The following is a 25,983-nucleotide window of genomic DNA, read 5'->3' as shown; positions in this document are numbered from 1 at the left end:
TCTTTGGCAGCAGGTTTAAAACAAACCTAACGGAACACTTTGTCACATAAAGAATACACTGTCCATCTGTGGAATTTACTTGCAGACAGTGTTGTGAAGGCCAAAACCTATCACTGGATTAAAAAAATAAGGTGAGTTTATGGAGGATAGGTGTATCCCTGGCTGTTAGAGATGGTCAGGGATGCAACCTTTGGCCCTGAGTGTCTCTAAGCCTCTGGCTGCCAGAAGCTGGGAATGGAGGACAAGGATGGATCCCCTCAGTGATTGCCCTGTTCATTGCCTCTGAAGTACTTGGGCTTGGCACGGTCAGAAGATTGGCTAGAGGGCTAGATGGACGATTGATCTCACCCAGTATGGCTGTTCTTATTCTGGGGTAAGTATAGTGGGGTCTAGCCACTGTTGCAGGAGCATGGTCCGCTAATGAAAGGCACCACTTCCATTGGACATCTGCGGGATTTGTTGGTGCTTAGCACTTCTGAACGTCCAGCTAATGATGTTTGCATCATTTAACTTTGCAGCCATAATGACACATTTTACACCATTTTGCCAATTTTTTTTTGCATTTCTTAAAAATAAGGAACAAACGTCTGGAACCATTGGGATTGTTAAAGTTCCTCTGCTTTTACTGAACGACAGTCACAGCCCTTTGAGACTAATAAATCTTTGGCATGAATGTGGTCACCTTTCATATGCTGTGCGTGCCTACATCGTGTGTCTCTGCTGAAACGCGCTCTTTGGGCTGATCCATTGCCCACTGAAACAGACGGACTTCCATTGGCTTGGGCCCTTTATATTTTAACAACAACGTGTCTATGCTCAGTGCGTGTTTTCATACCTCTCAGCATCTGACAGTCCCATTGGAAGGGTCTGAAGTGGGAGAGGCGCTGCCCTGGGAAGGAAGGAGTCGTGTTGGTGTTGGGAGCTGTCCCTCGTGGGGAAAAGGGTTGGCTCTGATGCTGGTGGGAGGCTGCAGAGTAAGACTGCTCAGCACTCATCCTGCAACAATGATTAATTACAGTGGCTCCTACCCCGGGGGGGCTTGCTGGGCTTGGCTACCCCTCAGGGTATTGAAGTCTGACTCAGGGCTTACTTGTCTGCAGTGCTGCTCCTGTTTGGCCTGTCTGCACCTCCATAGGTGGAGGAGCCACTTTTGATTAGCATTGTGACTTAATGCGCAGACTCCCAGTGAGGCGCCAAACCCAACCCTCTGCAGGAGAGGAGCCGCATCACCCAGGAGGGAATTTTGGGGGTCAAAGAGGGCAGACCCATGAAACCCGTGACTATTGGAAGGTCTTCAGGTTTCAAACATTAGTAAATCCAAGAGCTTTTTAAAAATCCCATTCTTTGCTGAGAGCTAGCTATTTGCTAAGGTCACCCCATTTTTTTAAGGATGGTTACAATTTTTTTTATATAATGACAGGTTTTTTTGTGTTTTCTACTCTTCCATAATTCAAAAGCAGCTCTTAAATTTTCAAAATAAAAATCCCTCTCAGATATGCATGGAAGATTTCAGCTCCCACAGTGAATTTTCAGAAAGTTTATCAGCAACTGAAATAACTAGGTTATGAAGGAAATGTGTTTTTCAGCCTTAGTTATAACAGGCTATCAATAACTTCTGTAACAAATAATAAAAATCTAGAGAATAACAGAACTGTGAGTAGTATGTATTTTATGCAGGACGGATCTTGCTACACAAGCATGGTTGCTTTCTGGATAAAGTTACAAAACTAGGGGATGAAAGTGTTGCTGTAGAACAGTTTCCCAATTTTATTTGGCCACAGAACCCTTTTAAACTTGAAAGAATTTTGTGAACCCCCTAGTAACAGTCTTATATGTGGCGCTGAAAAAGTAGACCACAAATAAGTAAGAATAATAATAAGCAAATGCTAAACAAGGTCATGAGATCAACCTTTAGTTTAATTGAATATAGATTGATCTATCATAATCAATTTATATTTGTCACTGTTAAATTTTTAAATACAAGAAATCACATGACTATACTGAAGTAGAGTATTTGCGAGAGCATTGCCTGCACAATCCCATACAAGCAACGGGTTTGACAGCTGAAGCTTCGACTTTGTCCGACGTGGCGCTAGTCTATTCGTATTCAGTCACTCGCGTGGTCCATGCTCCCTGAAAGTGAGTAGGGGATTTGTAGTATAACAGGTGATGGCATCCTGATTGACTGACCGTGCGCAGCGCTGAGTAGTGACGTCATCGTCCCCACTCTCTGGCTAAGCTGGCATGACACAGGGACACTTACTGTGGCAAACACAAACGAAAGTGGTTTCCAATAAAATTCATAAATGCTTAAATATTTTTTTTTTTTTAAATCATTGTATTATTGTAATGGAATTTTCCCGCGGAGCCCTTATTTCCACTTTGCGGAACCCCGGGGTTTTGTGGAACACCATTTGGGAAACACTGCTGTGGAAGTAGCATCAGGACTTCAATAAAATACTACTTCGAGTGCTTGCTCTTGTAAATCCCATTGTAGCTGTGTGTGTACCCATATGCACAATCATCAGAGATTTTTTTGGTAGAATATTTTGGGAATACACCCTGCAATTTCCCCCCTCCCCCCACTTTCCCCTCCCTCTTCAGGGACCCTTCTCACAAGCAGTTCTTTGTTCAGTCAAGAACTCGTGTCTAGGGACATGGAAGAGGTTCCTTGGGGCACGGAAGGGAGGAGTTTCTCCTCCCCTCTACTTCCTAATCCCAGGTGCCTCAGACCCATCCTGGGCCTGGGCCTCATCAAGAAATCTCTCGTGAAGCAGAAGTTTTGTATGGTCTCCCTGGCTCCCGTCATCCCCTCCCTGCATTCTGAATGCGGATATGCCATACTTGATTTAAGATACTTACGTCCACATTTCTGGACCACAGGCACATCCTCCATTTTGTAGCAGGAGAGTGTCATTTCCAATTGACAGCACTACCCCTTGGCCTCTCTTTGGCCCTGAAAGTGTCCCCAAAGTGCATGGCTCTGGCATCTGAGGAAAGCACTGTCGGGTCCGTCTGTTTCTGTACTTCAGTGACTGGTTTATCAAGGGCAGATCTCTGGATCTGGTGCCAAGGAGCCTCAACCTGGCGCACTCCATCTGCCGCAATCTGGGTCTAGTGATAGACACGCAAGTCCATGCTGATGCCAATCCATCATATAAAGTTCATTGGGGCCATTCCTGGTTCTTCGTGAGCCGGAGCCTTTCTTCCAGAAGTGCAGTTTCACACCTCTGCAGACTTAATCTGATATTTTAAGAAAGCACCCGTTCACTACAGCCCACACCTGACTACATCTGGTGGGGCACGTGCTCAGCCCTGCTTGACTTAATCTGTGACCTCTGCAGGCATGACTGTCCGTAGTCTGTCACGGGCTCCCCCCGTGGACAGAGGCTCCAGCCGCCCCACACTGCTGCCTCTACCCTATAGCCTCTTGTCTCTGGAGTTGTCGGCAAGAAGAAACTGCAAGAATATAGGGCCGGCATCGTGCAATGTACCAGTAGGTGAGTGCGGTGTCCAAAGGCAGGAAACCATTTTAGATGGGGTCCAGTTGCTTTGGATATGAGCCCTGCCGTTGGCTGATGCATTGCAAACCAGATGTAATGAGAAATGTATGAACTTAGCAGCAGATGTCTGGTGGGATTCTGCAGCCAAGATATAGGTCAGATTTTATTAAACATTTTCATTAATGATCTGGAAGCGGTGGTAAATAGCATGCTAATTCAATTTTCAGAGGTTACTAAATTAGGAGGAGTTGTGAATGTTAATGAGGGTAACGAAATGATATAAAAGGTCTTTAGAGAGGGTAGAAAAGGATGAGGGGATAGTTAAAATGAGATTCATTCTCTCCTGATAGGAAGAGGAAGCAGAGTCTGTCTCCTCTCAACCTTTGCCTGTTACGTACAAAAGTGAGAGAAATGTAAAAATGTTCCAGTTTAAAATAACAAACAAGCTGAAGAGTACATGACTCACCTTTGTATGAGTTGCTGGTGCTTTGGCAATGCCTTCATTGTATGTGCTCTGCAGGAAGTTGTATCTCTGTGTCAGCCCTCTTCGGAATGAAGCCTACCCATTTGCTTTCCTACTAACACAGCGTTACGCACAGGAAATCGCCTTCCTCCTCAGGCATCTGTAGCTCGGGGCGGAACAGTCCACTCACATAAAACCATAGTCTTTAACAGCTGAGACCTATTGGAGATGAAGCTGGCAAGGTCAGTGTTACAGGATTATACCAGTAGGGAATGTGCCTGCACCTCATTATCTAGACAGTCAATCTCTAGGTCTGTGTAACAGGTTGTGACTCGCAGCAGCACCTCCTGCTGGTTTTCCTGAGAATTGGCTCTGGAGCACCCCCTGTTGACCGGTGTCACCCTCAGTTACCTGTCTTCTGCGCTACTTTCAGGCCCTGACTCCCGTCTAGCCCACGGTACCCTTTCCTGGGATCCTCCCCTTCCAGGAATCCTCAACCCCCTGTACTCTACGTACCTCAGTGACCCACTGCCAGGCATCATCTAGCTAGCCCCTGCCTCAGGGGCAAATTGCGGCCTGGCATGGCCATTCATCATTGGCAGGGGGTGTGGACCTGCTGCCTTCCACTGCCCTGGCTGCCTCCCTGCAGCCGTAGTAGCCTCAGGCCTTGAGAGCAAGGCCTCATCCTGGGAGCTTGCCTGATCAGAGCTCCCCAGCCCTGCCTGCCCCTCCCCAGCCCTGCTCTGTGTCAGGAAGCCTCTAGCTCCCCAGGCAGCCTGGCCCCTCGTGCTCCTCTCAGCCCTTAACAGCCTTTTGTGGGACCCAGCCTGACCCTGACTGGCTGACTGTACAAGCCTCCTCTGGCTTCTCTGTACCCCTCTTCCTGCTGGAATAGGTTACAGCATCACTACAGTCTAAAACAGGGGTCTCCACGCTCTAGGGCATATCCTGAGTGGGGCACGGAGGCATATTCGGGGGCAAGGTGGCTCCTGGGTTTGGCTCCGGGTGGTGCAGGGAGGGAGCATGATCCAGCCCTGGATGCAGCTTTCGGCCCTGGCTCTTCCTGGTTCCTGCTCCACTCCTGGGTGCGGTGGCACACTGATTACAGGTACGAGATGGTGCAGCATAAAAAGTCTAGAACCTTGGGTATAGCCAGAGGGTGTATAGCACAGCTCAGTGGGGGAGACTGTAGCCTTTCCTTATGAAACAAATAATCAGGCATCAGATAACTTTTGGAGGATACTCAAATTGTCTGTCACATTTCTCAGTGTTTTGGTTTTTATTTTTTACTATCACAGTGCTGCTGTTTTGTTGTGCCCGTAACGTACACATATTGACTTGTGTGTTCTTTTGTTGCCTATATGATATAAAATGCCTCTATCCCCATTCACCCACTCAAAAGAAAACAAAGAGCGGAGATAGGTAGATGTTATCAGACACTTGTTCATATATCAAGAAGATTATTTCCTAGAACTGTAGAGCCACTTACTGAATCATAGCTGTGTTTTTCACACTATTAATAGATTTTTTCCAAGTGTCAAGTGAGGATTCTTAGGATGGGTGGAAAGAGAAAGGTGGAGGGAGATGGTAAAGGATGGTTTTGGTGATTTTCAGAGAGGGGGTGGGTGGGTGGTGGTGGTAGTGGGGGATGTTAGCAGCTAACTGTTTAACTGTCCAGTTAAGGGCAACATTTCTCCCCTCCCGCCTCCAAGTGCTCTGCATTTTCAACTCAAACCCAAGTTTTAAACGAAAAGCACGTAGGGGAGCTGCTTGTGACCCTGCGCTGTTGCTCCGAGCCCGAGGCAGCGGTGTGAGGCGGTAGGTGGGAACTGGTCCATGCGAGGAACCAGTTTAAAAACTGGCTCCCGCCTGCCGTCTCATGAGCACAGGGCGGCAGCAGCCCCTCTCTGTGGGGGCCCTGATTGCTCCGCAGATAGGGCCTGCTCTGGCTGGGCTAGAACAGCCCCTGCCTGCAGTGGGAGGGCCACTCTGAGAGCCCAGTGGGGCTGGAGTGGCCCTCCCGCCTGCACCCCTTTTAATTGGTTCGCCAATTAAATGGGATTTATATCCCAAGTTGGGAGGACACAGTTTCATAGCTATCACTGGAAGAAGAGCTCCACTTTACACCTGTTTGAATAGGATCAAGTTTGGGCCTCGATACATTGCTGGTGGGAATGAATTTGCAACCCAAGGGTGTTCAGCATCCACAGCTTGTGAATTTACTTGTCACTGTTAGCAAGAGAAGGTTGTGAAATGAAGGAAAAGTTTTTGCGCGGTCCAGTCAGGTGTGTGCGCATTTGTATGGTGTCCGGAAGATTTTTTTTTGGTGAGCAACTAGCCATAGGGTCAGCCTGGGTGACTCCTGGAGTCATGCTCCCATGGCAACCTGCTGACCCGCTCCCTCCTCAGTTCCTTCTTATCACCAAGAGAGCCATCTGCAAGGGGGCTCTGGGCACTCCCTTCCCTCAGGCCCCTTCACAGCAGTGTTGGGAAGTGGAGCGCTCCTCTCTGCTCTGAGTCTGCGTCCCTTGCAGAAGCGGAGTGGGCTGGAGCTGGCACACTGCACTTCTGCTGCCGCAGTGAAGCAGAGCGACCCCTTTTGGGAGATGGTAACGGAGTAGAGCAAGCTGCTGATTCACTTCACTTCCCCTGGCTCCTGCCACTGTGGTGAGTGCAGGGGGGCTGAGCCCTGCCAGGTAAACCCCCCCCCCTACAAGATGCCCTGGACCCCATGGGCTGTCATGAATCTGAGGGATTGTCCCATCCATAAGCCAGGGAAGTCTGGGGCCTGAACCATCCTATAGAAGGGATGGCTCTGAGCCCAGTGATGGTTTGCTGGAACTCCCGGCTACATCTACACTGCAGGCTTCTTGCGGAAGAACTGTTTTACACAGGAGTTCTTACGCAAAAGGTCTTGGCAAGAGCGCGGCCACACTGCCATGTGCTTTTGTGCAAGAGTGTCCATGACAGCAAGGATGCTCTCTTGCACAAGAAAGCTCTGATGACCATTTTAGCCATAAGAAACCCCTGTTGCCCATCCACACTGCCCTCTTGCGCAAGAGGGCTTATTTCTCATGGGGAGAGGAATAACTCTTGCGCAAGCAGCCCTCAGTTGCGATGCTTTACTGTAAATGTACTTGTGCAAGAGCGCACGTGCAGTGTAGACGCTCCGCAAGGTTTTGTGCAAGAATGGCTGTTCCTGCGCAAAAAGCCTGCAGTGTAGACGTGGCCCCCGTGTTCTTGTTCGAGGATGCAGCAGCAGTCCCTCCATCTAATTCTGTTGTTCTTCTGTAGTTTGTAGTCTAGTTCGTTAGTGTTCGAATAAGTTTCTGTTGCAGGGTTTTCCCTCCCATGCTCCTTGAGCACCAGGTTATGCCTGAGTCTCCAGACTTCAAAGCCTGTGAAACCTGCAGTAAGCGTATACCCAGGAGAGAGCCTCACGCATTGTGTTTGAAGTGGTTAGGAGAGGGCCACCAGAATGACTGCTGTGCCATTTGCAAGGCGATTTGACCTTGCAAGGTAGAGATCAGCACCTCAAGGTCCTGCTAACGGAGGGTGCACTTTGGTCCCTGCCCGATCCTGCGTTGACGGACCTAGCATAACCCTGCTTCCTCGGTGCATTGGGCTCTGGCGCTGTTGGTGCACGCACTGGTACCACACAAGCATTATGTGTATGAAGTAAGTTCTACTCTATTGGCTTGGCCTAAAAAGCCACCTTGTCAGTCTACCAAAAAACTCCTAATGTTCTAGAAACAATTCATGCATAGCATGCACGTGTATGAATCTAGCCATCTATCTAGACACACGCTAGCTGGAGTTACCTGGCGTTGCTTAGGAAACCGGAGGAACAAAATGTAGAAAAACAGTAGTCCCATTATCTTTTTTTGAATGGTAGAAAAGTTGAACTGATTTCTAAAGGGATTAAAATATAGGTCTGCATCATCCCCGGAGGGGGGAGGTGCGACCCTGGGTAGAGGGGAGGTTACATGTGGGAGGAGCGCCCCAGCTCGCACCAAGGGCTGCAGGTGCCGCGGGGGGCAGGGTGGGTGCCTGAGCCGTTGTGCGCGTGGGGGTCGGGGCACTGCGTGTCAGCTCGGGGGGGGAGGTCGGAGAGGGTCACTTATGTACCCTTGCAGGCGGGAGGGGGTGAGTCCCAGACGGCGCTGGGGGCCACAGGTGGCGGGTACGGGACCTAGGGTGGGTGGGGCAGCCCCTGCAGTGAAGCGTGGCGGGTTACTTTTTGATTTTTACAGCTTAAGCTCAGGCCTGATCGGGTCCAAAAGTACCTTCAAACCTTCTCCTGGAGGAAAGGTCGTCCCATGCAAAGTTTGGCTGCGGTAGCTCTTATAGGGAGTGTCTAGACTACATGGCTCCGTCAACGGAGCCATGTAGATGAGTTTACTAGACATAGGAAAATGAAGCAGCAATTTAAATAATCGCCGCTTCATTTACATCAAATGGCCAATGCATTGTGCCAATCAGCTGTTTGGCGGCACAGTGCGGTAGTCTGGACGCACCGCGGTCGACAAGGGAAGCCTTTGTCGACCACCCCGCCTCGTGAAATGAGGCTTCCCTTGTCGACCGCGGCGCGTCCAGATTACCGCACTGTGCCGCCAAACAGCTGATCGGCACAGTGCGTTGGCCATTTGATGTAAATGAAGCGGCGATTATTTAAATTGCTGCTTCATTTCCCTATGTCTAGTAAACTCATCTACATGGCTCCGTCGATGGAGCCATGTAGTCTAGACACACCCATAGTGTCCAAGACATTAGTGCACAAACTTACAAACATTCTCCTTTATATATTAAATATATAAAATTTCAAAAATCTGTACAGTTACCTATGCTATGTGTATGTACATGCCTGTAGGAAGAGATGGAAGGCATATGAGGCTTAAAGAAATAGGAGCTTGGGAGAAAAAGTCATTGGAACTAATTTTTGTATCCCTAAAAATGGCTGAAAATAGCTTTTTCCTCATTAATCAGGCTCTTCCATGGCTAGGAATCATTGGGTATTTGCGTCTCTTCCCTCGTTTTAGCTCTGCAGAGGCACAAGTCCACTAACTTGAAAGTCATTTACATTTTGTAGGTAGACAGAAGTTGATGCTGGTGCAGAACTGGACCTTGACCCCCCTGGACCTTAGGCAGGTTGAGTCCATACTTGAGAATGAGAGTGACTGTTTCTCTGGTGGGTTGAATTATCTTTGTCTCGTAAGCTGCCCAGGACTTCAGAAAGTTAGTTGTAGTCACCAGGAGACTAGTTAATGGCCAGAGGGTGGGAGAGATGGCCAGAGTTGCATAATTTATCTATCACTTATCTGCCTGTCGCAGCACGTGTCTATTACCTCCATACCACATATAACTTGCCTGACTGCTGTCTGCATTGTTGCCTTAAAATTGCTGTAAAATAATTTGTGGTTCAGTCCTGTTCTCCTTATGCATATATGCAAAGAGAAAGACAGGCACAGGACAATCTGGGATATGCGGTGTGTGGTGTAAAGGCAAGCAACATTCCTCATTGATGCACAAGGCCGTGCTTACAGATGCCTCTGCAATGAGTCAGCGTGCAAGCCACAGTCTGGGGAAATAGAGCTTGGTGGAGAAGTAGAACAACTGGGCCAGCAGCCTTTTGCTGCATATGTTGCAAATTCAGTTAAGTAGCAAATGGAGTACCTTCTTTCACTGTATCGGCTGTTTTGAGTCAGGGCAGGACTTAGCTCTTCCTGCTTACAACAGCATCATTCCAGTCATTTGATCCCTGTCAAGAAAAAAAGGAAGTTACAAGTGTTAAATAAACTTCTGCATGAGGCATGTGCGGTTCAAGGGGTCCCATGGCTTTAGTAGCTCTGCATATGGTGCTTATGGCTTGCACCTTGGTTGTCAGTGCAATGGTAACCTATTCTGTTTTCCATTTGTTTATTTATGGTCTTGTTTTCAGCCCCTGCAAAACTTGATATAGGTACAAAGCTTCCGAAATGTACACATAACAGAATAATAGATAACTGTGATTTGGTTACAAGGCAATAATTTAAGTTGACAGGTTTAGCTGATAACATAAAACACAAGAGAGAAATAGGATCAGTTTATAAATGTCAGCAGAACCCCTGAGAGTGAATTGCTGCCTTGAAGCTGACTCTGGGGCTGTTACTTTGTCTAATATATTATAAGAAGAAATAAACGGATGTCTGAAAAAATCTGGCTGACCAAGATTAAAAGAATAGGGCTATAAATTAAATCCTTCCTTTGTCATTTTAAGCAAGTTTCAAGACAGGCAACATGTGACTAACAAAATGATCTTAATTTTCAAGACAGATCTCTGAAGTTTTAGTATGCCGCGTAGTTTTAGTATGGCAATGCTTTTACATTCAGATAGGTCTGACATATCCTCATCAGAAAAGATTTTGGGAGCCGGTCAGGTTGGCTCTTGATTGAGAGAACCGTTGGTCATAAAGCAGACATGTTCTTTTTTTTTTTATATATATATATATATATATATAGATAGGCTGGCCTTCTGTTGGGGGAAGTGGAGAAGAGAGTTGTTCTTTTAAGCCCAGCTTGAATGTACTGGGTCAGCAATAGTGCAGCAACTACTGTCTCCATTGTAGCAGCAGCCATTAAATAAAGTGATTACATATACAGTGGGTATAAAACAGTAGTGGCAGAACATTATCATTGGATCAATGTTTCTTGCTTTGAAAATGTCTTGGCTTTGCCTTGACATTTTCCATAAATGCCTCCGTGTTTATGTAGCATCAGGAGTCTGTTAACCTGTGATGATTGCATCTCTTATTTACAACTAGGAAGTTGGGCCCTGGCTTATTCAGGGGATTGGTAGTGGGATGGAGAGCCTTGCACCTTAGGTCACTGGTTCAAATCTGGTCCCAGATCTTTGTTGGCCTACTTAAAATGAATTGACTTGTTAATCTGATTTGCATCATACAGATGAACACAACACAGACAAGAACACCACCCTGTTACTTCCCTTGACAATCTCAGCAGGGAGGTCAAGGACTAAATAGACATGGTGGCTGACTTACCCTCTCAGCTAGAAGTAATCCCTCTTTTTGGGGTCCCGATGTGTTGGCAGGAAGGGAGGGGGAGCTTAGTTTGCTGGCTTCCTCCCCATGTTGTGCCTCCACCACGAGGCTAAAGAGATGTCTGATTCTCTTCACCAGCTCTAAACTCATTGTAAAATAATAACACTAACTATCCACCAAACCAAAAAGAGACTTTGCCCTGTGCCAGAGGTCTGGGATATTTTAGAGTGAGGGAGGCGGGCAATAAAATGACAGCAGTTTGCTAGAGTTAGTGCTTGGCAGGTGTTCCGGGCTGCGCCACTTTCTGCAGTTCCCATTGGCTGGGAATAGTGGTTTATGGCCATTGGGAGTTGCAGTCGCCCATATCTGAGGAGGCGCAGGTAAATGTAGCAGCGCTGGCCCACCAGGACCTAACCCTGTTGAATCGGATCCAGCCTGAGGGATAGTATTTCCCCACTTCTGTTATAGAGTGAATGAATAAAGACTTGTTGAAAGAAACTGAGATGCATCTTTAGCAGTTTAGTAACATGATTCTCTTTATATCGCTGCACCACGAGACTGTGCTGCTGTCTAAAATGAGAGGAAAAGCTTCTTAATGTAATGAATGCTATTTCTCTGTTACATACATGGAAGCAGAAGTTTTTCTGAAGTCTTCTTGGTCAAACTTAGCTCAAGAAAGTGAGAAATGTTTGGATTGTTCTGTTCCTCTGATGGCAATCCGTAATTCAATTGCTTCGGAGGGGGAGCTGAGTTAGTCTGTAACAGGAAAAACTTAAAAAATAACAAATAGTCTAGTAGCACCTTAAAGACTAACAAAACATGTAGATGGGATCATGAGCTTTTGTGGGCACAACCCACTTCTTCAGATGGATGGAGTATTAGAAGTCCAGATCCAAGAATAAATAAGGGGAGGAAAGGGAAGGGGAGGGAGGGGGGGTTGGGAGAGAAGGAAAAAAGAAGAGAAAAAAGAGAAAAAAGGAGGGGAGGAAAAAAGAGACAGTGAGTAGATGGTTCAAGTAGCTACAAGAGGCTAATAAGAACAATTAGCACCTCCATTGCTAGGTTGGTTGGTTAAGTCATTAGGATGTGGAAGATAGATATCCCAGTTCATACCATTTGGATAAGAATTAAACTTGTGAATGAAGTTAAGTTCCAACCCCTATCTGTGCATTTGGCTTGTGGAATTGGCCTGAAACAACACAGTGACTTGGAGATCCATTAATGAGTGTCCAGGCAGATTAAAGTGTTCTCCAACAGGTTTTTGTGTATTGCCCTTTCGGATATCTGATTTGTGTCCATTAATTCTTTCCCCCTAGAGACTGTCCAATTTGGCCAATATACATTGCAGTGGGGCATTGCTGGCACTTGATGGACTACACTGTCTTCCACACCCTAATGATTTAACCTACCAACCTAACAATGGAGGTGCTAATTCTTCATATCAGCCTCTTGTAACTACATGAATCATCTACTCACTAGTGTCAGGGGGTAGCTGAGTTAGTCCACCAAGTGCTACCAGACTATTTGTTATTTTTCAGTTTATCTTGTACAGACTAACAAAACATGTAGCTGGGATCATGAGCTTCCTTGGGCACAGCCCACTTCTTCAGATGGCTGGAGTTTGAAGAAGTCATCTGAAGAAGTGGGCTGTGCCCACGGAAGCTCATGATCCCATCTACCTGTTTTGTTAGTCTGTAAAGTGCTACCAGACTATTTGTTGCTTTTTACATTTTCCCTGTAATTCAATTGTGCCTCATTAGCAAGCTCACATGCCCAGGGGTTCACATTCCGTTTCTGTTGTCTGCAGACACGTGAGCCACTCAGTCCTACCGTAGGCTTCTGCTCTTCTTCCTTCTCTTTTTTTATGTTTCTTTTAAGTAAAGCACATCATCCTTGTTCGTGTCCCCTGGCAACAGAGTGAACTAATATGGCCAGATGCATGTGGAATTTGAAAGCTGGAGTATGCTGTACTGTTCTAAAGGGGACATTTATTTCTGGCTACACTTGACAATTCATGAATTGGTTGAGAAAATACTGCATTGTAACTTTATCTCCAGGTGCTTTTGACCTGGTGAGGTAATCCCACTCACTTAGAGACCGAAAGAACCTTGCTTTCTCCTTTTGCCTGTCTCAGTCTAAATGGTATTCATACTTAATGAAGGGTAAGAGGAAAATATATTATTTGTCTGGAAATACCCCTCTATAATTTCATTTTACAATCAGCATGTTGTTTAAGAATGTGCAGTTGGATATTTCTTGAATGACAGAGTAGAAATGTGGCTTGTCTTTTTTTTTTCTCAGGGCTTTTTTCTTTTTTTTTAACTGAAGCCTTGCTTTTAAAAGCATCTTCTAGCTGCCCCCTGACTATATTGCTGTTACAGGGAACACAGAGTCCTTGCTATCACTGCATCTTTTTCAGAGTTCATCTTCTAGAAATGAGCAAACGAATGGCAGAATATTTGCCCTAGATTGCACACTTAGCAACTTCTCCCTTTGCAAATGGAAAAGAAGCCCCTCTTCTCCATCTGAGCCCTGAGACACTTTACATCGTATCTCATGAAACAGAGAGCTAGCCGTGTTAGTCTGATCTTGGTAAAGCAAAAAAAAGCAGTCATGTAGCACTTTAAAGACTAACAAGATGGCTTCTTAGGTGATGAGCTTTCGTGGGGCAGACCCACTTCCTCAGATCATATTCTGAAAGTGAATTGGCATGACCATTATATAACAGAGGGATACAAAATACACTTACTATGTAATTTGTTTGTTTCTTTATTTCTTCATTGTATCCCTCTGTTATATAATGGTCATGCCAATTCACTTTCAGACTATGATCTGGAGAAGTGGGTCTGCCCCACGAAAGCTCATCACCTAATAAGCCATCTTGTTAGTCTTTAAAGTGCTACATGACTGCTTTTTTGTTTTTCCGAGCTATGGGGGGGGTGTGTGTGTGGTGGTGTGTGTGTGGGTGTGTGTGTGTGTGTGTGTGTGTGTGTGTGTGTGTGAGACACTTGCTCAGCTCTCTCTCTTTCATATGAACATTTTATAGTTGATCTGTTTTTATCTGTTGTCCTTCTAGAGTGAAAGGATATGTTTGTCTCTTTGAGATGTGTAGCATTTCCTACTAAGAGAAATGGAGAAGATTACTTGTTTTTACCATAAATATATGCTTAGTCTGGACTTCCCACCTTTGTGCATTTTGTTTTTAAGCTAAAACTAGCTGTACACGTTGAATGTTCCTTGTTTAAGGATGTGACAGACACACTTGATGGAGCGGCGAGGAGTCCTGTGGCACCTTATAGACTAACTGAAGTGTTGGAGCATAAGCTTTCGTGGGCAAAGACCCACTTTGTCAGATGCATGCCCACGAAAGCTTATGCTCCTACACTTCAGTTAGTCTATAAGGGTATGTCTACACTACAAAGTTAATTTGAACTAACAGCCGTTAGTAGTTCAAATTAACTTTCATAGGCGCTACACAGGCAAACTGCTAGTTCGAACTTAATTCGAACTAGCGGAGCGCTTAATTCAAACTAGTTTAACCTCATTCTGCGAGGACTAACGCCTAGTTTAAATTACATAGTTCGAATTAAGGGCTGTGTAGCCACTTAATTCGAACTAGTGGGAGGCTAGCCCTTCCCAGCTTGCCCTGGTGGCCACTCTGGACACAACCAGGAAAACTCTTCTGCCCCCACTCCAGGTCCTGGAGCTCTTAAAGGGGCACGGTCTGGCTACAGTGCCTGTGCCAGGTGCAAGCCTGCTAGCACCCAGCCGGCAGACCCTGCATCTGGCAAAGTATGAGCCAGCCACCTGCTGCCACCCAGCCCTCCGCCTCTTCCCGGGACCAGGCTGGCGGCTTCCAGGAGCCTGCCTGGGGCCGCAAGAGGCGGGCACCTGCCTGGTATAGTGTGGAGATCGTGGACATCATCCAGGTTTGGGGGGAAGCCTCCAACATCCACAACCTCCTCACTAGGCACAGGAAAGCGGCCGTCTAGGGCAGGATAGCTGCTGCTAAAGGCCACATGCGAACCCAGGAGCAGGTTTGCATGAAAATCAAGGTGGTCCAGTGAGAACCCCCGACCCTGAGCCCTGAGCTTAGAACATAAGAACGGCCGTACTGGGTCAGACCAGAGGTCCATCTAGCCCAGTAGCCTGTCTGCCGACAGCAGCCAACACCAGCTACCCCAGAGGGGATGGACCGAAGACAATGACCAAGCTATTTGTCTCGTGCCATCCATCTCCAAACAGAGACCAGGGACACTGTTCCTACCCCCTGGCTAATAGCACTCCATGGACCCAACCTCCATGACTTTTTCTAACCTCTTTAAACTCTGTTGTAGTTCTAGCTTTCACAGCCTCCTGCGGCAAGGAGTTCCACAGGTTGACTATTTGCTTTGGGAAGAAGAACTTTCTGTTATTAGTTTGAAGCCTGCTACCCATTCATTTCAATTGGTGTCCTCTTGTCCTTATATTATGGGAACTAATGAACTCTTTTTTTATGCACCCTCTCCACACCACTCATGCTCTTATAGACCACTATCATATCCCCCCTCAGTCTCCTCTTTTCTAAGCTGAAAAGTCCCAGTCTCTTTAGCCTCTCTTCATATGGGACCTGTTCCAAACCCCAGATCATTTTAGTTGCCCTTTTCGGAACCCTTTTCAAGGCCAAAATATCTTTTCTAGTGTGAGGAGATCATATTTGTACATAGTACTGGCGTACCATAGTTTGATACTTCCCCTCCTCCTTCTTCCCCTGGCTTCCCCCTTCCAGCTCCCTCCTCCCAGGTTTCCCCCTCCCCTCTCCCACTCTCTCTCTTCCCCTCTCCCACCTCCTTTTCCCAGTCTCCCCAGAGGTTAACCCCCACCCCCACAGTTTCTGTTAAATAAAGAGAGTTTCTATTTTTGAACACGTGTGTCCTTTATTTTGTACATCAGGAAGGGGGGCTAGGGTAGGGAGGGGTAAGTGGAAGGAGGTGGGGGAAGAATGAGGTATGAACCCCCGATGGGGAGGACTGGGCTGGCTCTGTGGGCTCCTCGGGGTGGAAACTCTCCTGCAGCCCCCCCGATTCATCCCCCCGGATGGCAGCCTGTGGCAAGTGCAGCCGGGCTGATGGCCGAGTGCTGTGATGTGCCGAGTGTGGGCTCTCAGGGCACTCCAAGCCAGGACTGCTTTGCAAGCGGGGAACCCCTGAGAACTGTCTGTCTGGGGTGGGGGTCGGGTCCCTTTAAGCACAGCCCTCGGCTAGCCTGAGACAGCAGCTCCATGCTCTAAGTCCTAATGTGCTGCCCTGCCGGCACTGCTTCCGGCCATCCTTAACCTCTGTTCAGGGTCCACTCAGTGTGGACATGCTAGTTCGAATTAGCAAAATGCTAATTCGAACTAGTTTTTAGGTCTAGATGCACTAGTTCGAATTAGCTTAGTTCGAATTAACTAATTCGAATTAAGTTAGTTTGAATTAGTGCTGTAGTGTAGACATACCCTAAGGTGCCACAGGACTCCTCGCCGCTTTTGCAGATTCAGACTAACACGGCTACCCCTCTGATGCTTGACACTTGATGGAGCAGCAGTTCAGGAACCAATACCTTTGACTAGTTAGAACCCTCTGTGTTCTTATGTGGCGGGAGTTGGCACACTAGTTCTTCAGACTAGAGACTTATGAGAAGACCTATTTATAACCAAATGAATTAGCTATTCCTACAGTGCCCTTCAATAGGAGATATTCTGTGTATCAGCCACACAGAGGCAAACGTACCCTTTCATGGTAGGTGACTTTCAGATGAAGAAAAACAAAGGAAAACTTAATAAAAAATCTTCTTGTGGGAAGGGGAAGAAAGCAGTGTTTGCACATACATGTGTGCGAATCATTCAGTAAGATGCCAACCCCCATCCATCAGGAAACATCTAGGATTAAAAGGGGAAATACACAAAAAAATGCAATCATACCTTACAGGAAAATTGGCGTCTCCCCTTCATCCATGGAATACAGATCCATGCTAAAATCTTCCCAGCTGTAACCTCAGTCTTGTGTCTAGGCAAAAATATATTTTTAGGGGGCATGGATGATTGACTATGAATTTCTTATCTTTTTGTTGGCACTTCGTGTCGATTCTTTATTCTGGCATCTCAGAACCCCATAGAACAGCAAAGTAACATAATATCCAGAATATTTAAAAAATATATATACCTGTTGAAGTTGAAAGGATCCTCTGCTGCATTCATTGAGCTTGTCTAGGCAGCTTTGGCTCTTACGTGTCTCAATCTAAAAATCAACAAGTATGGAGAGCTCTGATTGATTTCGAAGGCTCTGACCGTCTATGATAAATTGCCAGTGTACCAGTAACAGAGTCCATGTTCCTAGCTCAGTGGGAACTGCCTGACCAAGCGTCACTAGCTGCCTGGATATATGTTTGTGAGGTGGTCAGGGAAGGGAGTATCAGCCATGTTCGCAGTTTTGTCATCAGACTTCTTAGAGGTTAAATGACTCTTGTGTGACGGTCCCATAAGAATGGCCATACTGGGTCAGACCAGTATTCCAACTTACGCAGTATCCTGTTGGATTGAGATCCTGTTGGGGCTGTTACCTGATGTACTGAGACCCCATTGAGCCGGCTTTCCCTGACAGCCTGGGCAACCAGTAGCCCTGTCTTGTTGAGCCTAGTTTTCCTTCCTGCTTCGACCAAGACACAGGGACAGGGTCACAACCCCAAGGCTGCAGGCAGACACACTGTAAGAGCACAGTGTGAAACCTTTCTCTAGCACTCAAATTCACAGCTCCTTAGGGAGCTGAACCCTAGATAAATCTGTTTTATGCTGTATGGAGATCTGTGCAATATAAAGTTTATGAAATTGGCCCTCTTTATATTGAGAGAGATGCACAGATGCCTTGCTCCCCCTCCCTTCCCCCGGTAACATTTATTGACACAGAGTCACTGGGTTTATTAAACACAAATGATTTTATTAACTATTAAAGGTAGGATGTATGTTGTCGTAAGAGAGAGCACACAGAACAAAGCCGGGTACTAAGCAAAATAAAACACAACATGCAAAATAATCTTGGTACACCAAAGAACTGGTTGCCTGTAATAGCTCACCCTCAGAATTGTTCTAATTCGCTTATTTCACAAACTGGAAAGCTTTGCAGCATGGGCCCAGTTCTTCCCCCTGTTCAGCCTTTGTTGTTTCTAGCAGACATCTTGTGGTAGGCAGTGGTATTCTGACAAGTGGCAGTCTATTCTTTGGCTTTCCACCTTTATATAAGTTTTGCAAAAGGGAAGAATTCTTTGTTTTCAGTCTAAACTTTCCCTCTGCTCTTGTGGAAAAACACAGCATCCAAGATGGATCTCAACATCAGGCGAGATGGCCACGTCTTGGTAGGTCCCACCAAAGACCCTTCTCCCAGGCTTCAGGAAAAAGTCTCTATTCACAGACCATTGTCCTGAGTCGTGGGTCATTAAGTTCCTTCAGTATTATTAATGGCCCGCAGTTATCATAATTACATTAACAACACAAGTTTATACTTCATATTTTCAGTGATGTGTTATTCATATCATAAGTATATTTTAATAAAGAATACAAAGTGCATCATGACAGCTGTCTTCCGATGCCAGCTGGTGCTGGATGCTTTAGAGGGAATTAACCAAATAGAACAATGTGGTCCATCCTTGGCATCCAGTCCTAAGATCTGGTAGTCAGAGGCTTAGGGACACTCAGTGGATCAAGTTGAAGCTCTGAGCATCCTGGTTAATAGCCTTTGACAGACATATTCTCTATGAACTTGTCTAACTCTTTTTTGATCAAGTTATGCTTTTGGCCTTCATAACATCCCCTGGCAAGGAGTTCCATGGGTTGACTGTGTGGAAAAAGTACTTTATTTTAAACTTGCTGCCTATTCATTTTTGGGTTCTAGGTAAGTGCTCAGGCTATAAAAAATACTCTGTTCTGTCACAATGCAGACCTTGGCTTTTCTGCTTGACTTGCTATCTTTGCTGTGCAGTATTGGAATAGAAGTGTCTGACTTAAATACGCCCAGCATGCTAAATCCTGGGAAGAATAAATGTGGCCTGAAATACTTTAACCTTTGTTTGTAGGTCAGGCTGTTCCTGCAGGGTTACATGTGCGATTAAATCTTCAAACCGGAGAGAGAGAAGCCAGGCTTCCTGATAACAAAAATGAAAAAAGTGACATGAAAGATCAGAAGAAAAGGAAAAGGTACAGTAGCATAAAGTACTTGCTGTTCTGCTATACCAGTGGCTCTCAAACATTTGTACTGGTGACCCCTTTCACACAGCAAGCCTCTGATTATCACTCCCCCGTATCAATTAAAAACACTTTTATAATGATGTTAAGTATATAAAAATGCTGGATGCAAAGTGGAGTTTGGGGTGAAGGCAGATAGCTTGCGTTTCCCCCACGGGAAACCTCATGGTCCCCAGAGGGGTCCCGACCCCCAGTTTAAGTACCTCTGTGCTAAACAGAGTGAGATGGGCTTTTGATTTCATTTCTTTTGTTAGGAGCCAGATTTCCAAAAGTGCTACTATCTACAGCTCCCAGAGTGTTTAATTGGCATTTGGGGTGCTCGGTATTTCTGTAACCTGGGCTTTAACTGCCTTACTTTGTTTTGGCCTGACTGCTAAAACTGCCCTCACTGCCTTTTTAGAGAGACTTTCATGCTTTTTTAATGCCATGATTCTGAAACTAAACTTTCAGGGTTTCTCGTGAATGTCGCTTGTTCTTTTGAAACCTTCTGTAGCAATGGGGTGCACATTATTTTCCAGAAATGAAAGCAGCAGGGTAGCTTAAGGATGGATTTTTTTACACTGATTTGAGTCGGCTACAACAAGGGCTTTACTTTCAAGGCTTTAAGCATTCATTTAAGTGTCAGTTTTTGCTGACACACGCTCAAGATGTCACCAGCTTTCTCTCTATCTATTTTTTTTTAAATTGCTTAAAAAACACAACTCTCAACCATTTTCCTGCTTATGCTCTCTTTACAATGGTAGGTTTTGTGACTGGGGGGATTTTTATTTCTCAGAATACATGAGAACTTCCATTCTGTGCTCTCTCGCACCTCCACTTACGAGCCAGTGCATGCAAAAGCTTGTTGAGATGTTTCAACTTTGGGTTTTCCTTTTGCCAGTGCAACAATACTCATTGCCTTAAGTAATCTCCTTTACCAATAGGGTCAGGTTAGAACACGCTAAAATAGCCTCCTGACGTGTAGGAACTACATGTCGCCCCATCCTTCTTTGATACCATGATTGTCAAAATGTCAGTGGTGGAACTGAATGGACCCATCTCAAGTCTTACAAGTAAAAGATCAGTATTCTGGGCACACTTGTGCTCTTTCTTTGCTTATGAAATCTCTCCTGTTTTATACATCCCCAGATGATAGATTGAGGAGAGAAATTGAGCCATATTCCTGTGAGAATAGTGTGTCTTAAAGCCACACTCCTTACTTGAGCCCTAGACCTAACCTTATTTTGGACTGTTGATTTTTCCCTCTATGTTCCATGCTAGACATATAGGAATTTAGTGCTCTTAATGTTGTCTGCAGACAAATGTTTTTATATTTGTTAAGGATAAATCGTTCACCCATATAATGTGTTTTTGTTTTTCTGCAAGGCTGGATGAGATGCATGTCAGCTCAAACTCATTTACATCACAGGAACTCAAAGAGGCTTTGGCTAAAATGAAGGAAAAAGAAAAGGCAGAAAGCACAGCAGAGCAAAAGGTATTTCCTGTTTCTGAAGCACCCCGTGGAAGACTGATATAATGCTGTGTGTGGGAAAGGGTCTTGTAGGGAAGTGTTTTTCAACCTGTGGTCCGTGGATTTCTGGGGTTGGCAGACTAGGGATGTAAGAAGCCGGTTAAAAAGGTAACCGTGTAGCCACTAAAATTACATGTGCTGTGGGCTCTGCAGTATAAAGCTTAAATAAGCTCCATACTGCAGAGCCTGCAGCAAAGCCATCTCCCCGGCTAGCTCTGCTCCTGAGAAGGCTTCTCTGCAGTCGGTTCCCTGAGAGCGGGGCGGCAGCCTCTGCCAGCCCCACTCCCACGAAGCCAGCTGCTGGGCAGTTTAACCGATACCATTAACCGATAAGCACCAGCTTACCGGTTAATCGGTTAAACTCTGACATCCCTATTGCTGACTGTGGCTAAGATTTCCAAAGGGGGCTGCACCTCCTTATTCAAAATTTTGTAGGGGCCAGCAAATGGAAAAAAGTTGAAAACCATCATTGCAGCAGGGGGCCAAGAGACCGTTTCCTGCTTTGCCTAGGAGTATGAAGCAACTGTAAATTATCCGGGTGTGATCTTGACCCCATTGATTTAAAAGTCACATCAGATTTTCTCAGTTGTATTACTAAATCTGGGATTTCTTTGGACATTGAAAGCATTTGAAAAGGTAATTATGAACTTTGTTCTAAAAGTCCTATTACTGCATAGCTGGAGTTAATATATTCATACCTACGGGCACGGCATAGCATGTTTGGTGGTGATTGGTGCATCGAGAACTGTGGCTGGAAAAGGTGCCAGTGCTGGTAATCGCTATGTGGATGCTAGTAGTGAAGCAAGTGAGTAGTCAAGTCAACTTCTCTTCTCCTTCCCTTTCCCGCACCTCCCGCTCTGTATCAGAGGCAGCCGGGGGATGATAAGAAGCAGTGCTGGGGGGAGCTGACTTGAAAGCTGGTCCCCCCCCCCCCCCCCCAGCACCGTTCCCACCATGCTGTCTGCCCCTCCCCCTCATGCTGCTGCCTCTGATAACAGGGACGGGTGGGTAGGGAAGGCTGCTCCAGCAGCAGCCACTGTCTGTGGTGGCCCGAGCTGGTCCTTGGCAGAGGCTACTCCGGCAGCAGCCCCTGTTCGCAGCCAGCCTGGACCGCTGTGAGTAGGGACTGCTGCCGGAGCAGCTTCTAGTCACAGTGGCTGGGGCTGGCTGCGGACAGGGGCTGCTAGACCCTGCATGAGTTGGAACTGAGCAAGCCCGGCTCAGTCGCGGCTCGTGCCGGTCCAGGACTGCTGCGGCTCTGCATTTTAAATGCAGTAAGAACTGGGTGGCGTGAGCTGGATGGCTCGTACTACGTGTAAAATGCAGAGCTGCAGCGGTCCAGACTCTGTCCCAGCTCGCGCCAGTCTAGGACCTACCCCTGCTACACCTCTGCACTTTAAATGTAGGAGGAGCCAGACTGCATGCGCACCCAACTCCTGCTCCATTTAAACCGCAGAGCCACAGCGGGCGTCGCTCCTGGACCAGCGCGAGCTGGGACACAGCGCCTCCCCTTAGCGACTAATCGTGAAGTAATTACAAATTGTACTGACTACATCAGTGTGGGGGACCTTTTTTAGGTCAGGGCTGCTGACCCACGGAAAAATCAGTTGGGCCCGCACACAAGTGAGTAGAAAAAAACAACCCCAAAACAAACCTCCTCGCTGACATGGGGAGGAAGAACGAGAGTCCCCATGTTCCCCTCACACACCAGAGCCTGGAGGGCCCAGGCTAGTGGACATTGTGTACTTCAGCCCTGCGGGGGAGGGGGGACGGGACTGGAGTGCCAGTGAGGCTCTCCAGTGTTGGGGGGGGGGGGGGAGCCCTGAGCCTCGGAGGCCAGATTCAGGCAAGTCAGGGAGGTTCTCCACCCTGAACTACACGATTAGTCCATTACCCATCTCTTAACATCCTTAGATGCTAGTGCACTTTGGAAGTGGACTTGGGTTCAGTGACAGAACAGCCTTTTGGTCAATAACAACCAGAATGGGAATTGAACCAGCTGTGTGGAACTTGAATCTCCATATAATCTACCCCTGGAGCTCCCAGATCTCAATTTCTTACTGAGGCTCGTGCCATACAAGCGAGGCTTGAAGGGCGATGGCAGAGCTCTCCTGTGAACGTGAAGTAGGTAACATCAGTAAGACCTCCGGGATGTTGCTTCCCTGGCATTTTTGGTTGATCACCATTATTAGATCTGCATGAGTAATACAAAGGGTAAAATGAATGGTTTTCTGAATACTTCTTAGCGCTATTTCTTGTGTGGACATTGTTGTGTTGCTTGTGGTTCATTGTGTTTTGTTAATTTGATTGGCTGTGTTTGGTTCATGAAAATGTTTGCAAAAATTGAATAGTTTCAAGAATGAGAATTATTTGTCCATTGTATTGCATAGTTATATTGATGACCAGTGTGTATCATTTGATAATTTACAAGACACCTTTTGGATAAATACTATGAAAGGAGTGTATGGGGTGTGGTGAGTTTGTCAGGCCTCATAGGAGTTGTCACACAGAGTACTGACCCCTTTGTGATAGTGTGGTCCTAGGATTGCCCTCAGTGTCCTTCAAAAATTATGTTAATACCTAGTATGTCAGCAACTGGGCTAAAAACAGCTACACCAAATGGATGTAAAATAGTCCCTTTTCATCATTTACTACTGCAGGGACCAGATTCATGCCTGGGGTAATTCCACTGAAGTACAATTGATTTAACACCAAGGATGAACTTTGCTCTATAACTCTTGCTAAAATCATTTTGCTTTGTTGAGAGGAGTGGGGGTAGTGTTCTGAATTTCCATACAGCGTATATAGCAATTTAGCCAAAGCAAACAGTAGCACAAATTGTACAGCTACCATTAGATTGACAGCAATTTAATGTTCACCCTAAATTGTTCTCTTTGACAGCTTGAGCCCACGGATTTTTTTTTGTTTTTTGCATACACTAAAAAGCGTGTGTGTGTGTTTAATACTTGGGTACGTTAGGTTGGAATGAGCAATGAAATTTGAAAACCTTTGGGTTCCGATCACTTCTAACACCATTCTCATCTATACAAAGAGGAGAACACACCATCTTCATTTGCTGATGTCTCTGTTCGTTGTGAAGTGGACCCTGGAATGGGTTTCCTTGTATTCATTATCTTCCTGGCCACGTTTCAACATGTCTCTCAATAGCCTATTTTCTTGGCTTCCTTTCTGGCTTTCTCTATCCATGTATCAGCGGTCTGAGCTCTCTCCCTTCATGCAGTTTAACTGCTGTTAATGGAAAAACTTTCTTCTCTGCGGTTCTTGCTACCTGGAAAGATTTTCCTGATTCTCACCACCTCGTTAACTTCTCATCTCCTTCCGTATCTCAGCTGAGACTATTTCTCTTTTCTTTTACCTTCCACATATCACTTGTATTCTCATCTTCTGCTGTTGCTGAACTCTACAAGACTTTAGAGCATGAGGGAGGGGCCGGAGGGTTTCTCAAAAATGGGGCGTGATCCCGAAAAGTTTGGGAACCACTGCTTTAGAGGGTAATGTTTGTCTGAGCACCCAGTGACAGTGTTTCTCAACCAGTGGTACGAGTACTCAAGAGTCTGGGGGGGTACGTCAACACAACTGAAATCTGGAGAAAACTGAATTTTTGTTTTAATTTTTACAGCGCTTTATTATTTTTGTACTTTTTACACACACAAATTTCATTGACCGCCTGGCTATGTTTAAATTGTTTGAACAAATGTGTTGCAATGGTAGAAAAAATATTTGTGTCTGAAAACTATAGGTACTGGAGTACTTTTTTTTTTTTTTTTTTTTTAAGGTGTACTTTATAAAAAAAAAACTAGAGAAACACTGCTCTATAAAATAGAGTTCTGTTGCACCGCCACATCACCAGACTGAGTATTTAACACCTTTCTACCCATTTTAAAAAATGAGTTTAAAGAGTCAAGGCCTTCATCCTAGCAGCCGCTCAAATTCATTTTAGGGAATTATCTTGTTGTTTCAGATAAATACAATACTCTTTATTTCCTGTCCTAAACTGTTATGCAGGGTTGCTGGATGCTTTTGAAATAGCTTCTGCCTTCCTGAGTGCATGCTAGGTGCCTTCATTTTAGTGTTTGGTGAAATGATTCTAGAATTTGTCATTTGGGAGCATTTGGGAGGAAAGGCAGTGTATAAAAATGTGAGAAGATGACAATCATGTTAACATTGAATGAAGTATGCATTACCACTTCTAGCATTATGGTGTATGAAGAATAATGCTTCTTTATTTTGCTTAACCTTGAAAGGTGTGTAGGAAGAGATAGAGAAAGATATTCTAGAATGGTAGGTGCAGACAAAGTTATGGGGTAATTTCTTCTCTGATATTAGTATCTAAGGGCCAGATTTTGAAGGTATGTAGACACCGACAGATGCAGATAAGAAACTTAGCTGAATTTTCAAAAGCTCAAATTCCCCCCCCCCCCAATTTTCAGTGGGAGTTAGGTATCTACACACTTTTGAAAATCACACTGAGAGCGTAATTGTATCTTTAGATGCTTAAATACATTAATCTGTCCCTAAATCAAGAGCCTCAAACTCACTGAGAGTTAAATTCTCCTTTTAAGATGTCTGTAGGATGGAATGTACTTTTAGGATGATGTACTCCCTCAATCCACTATTTTATTGTCTACATTTCCTTTGGTTTTACTTCTCTCATTTCCCAGGCTAATGTGGGAGATGTGAGAAAAAGGTTTCGTCCCATAGAAGAGCTGAAGAAGGAGTTTGAAGAACTCAACATGAAGATAGAAACTGATTTTGAACTTATGGTTAAATTAATTCACAAATTCAACAGCTCCTCTTCTACTCTGGATGAGAAAGTAGCAGCACTGTACGACCTTGAATATTACGTTCATCAGGTAAGGCACCAACAAAAAACATTAACTGCAGCTGTGTAAAATCCGGGGAATGTGGTATAATGTCGTTTTTATTCTTCTTTTCAGTATTGGATAATACAAATTACTTAATTATGGCAATCCAGCAATAAGAAATTGCAAGACCACTGCAGGCATGTTTTATATCTCCATTTCTAACACATTATTATTCTAAAACAGATAAAATATGATCAGTATATACCTAGAGGCCATATTTCCAATATTTGTGGTGTGTTCTCAGCCCTTGTGTATATATCTATCTTTTGGCATGTGGTTGACAAAGATGGATTTTGTTTGCCATTTTGTGGGCATATTTTTATTGGCAAA

General features: G+C 45.4%; 1 protein-coding gene across 6 annotated transcripts in view; it reads left to right on the top strand.

The window, feature by feature from the left end:
• SIL1 (SIL1 nucleotide exchange factor) overlaps nt 1-25,983 on the top strand; it is a 181,838-nt gene that overhangs the window by 82,270 nt on the left and 73,585 nt on the right. For all 6 annotated transcript variants that reach the window (XM_075900131.2, XM_075900134.2, XM_075900132.2 and 3 more), the window contains exons 4-6: nt 19,089-19,209; nt 20,623-20,731; nt 25,450-25,641. In XM_075900131.2, coding sequence (XP_075756246.1) covers nt 19,089-19,209; nt 20,623-20,731; nt 25,450-25,641 — 422 coding nt within the window. The remainder of the gene's footprint in view (nt 1-19,088; nt 19,210-20,622; nt 20,732-25,449; nt 25,642-25,983) is intronic.

This window comes from Pelodiscus sinensis, chromosome 16, assembly GCF_052426305.1.
Source record: "Pelodiscus sinensis isolate ZL-2025 chromosome 16, ASM5242630v1, whole genome shotgun sequence".
Classification (NCBI taxonomy): Eukaryota; Metazoa; Chordata; order Testudines; family Trionychidae; genus Pelodiscus; species Pelodiscus sinensis.
Note: the sequence above shows the minus strand (reverse complement) of the source record. Positions and strands in the feature narration are given on the sequence as shown.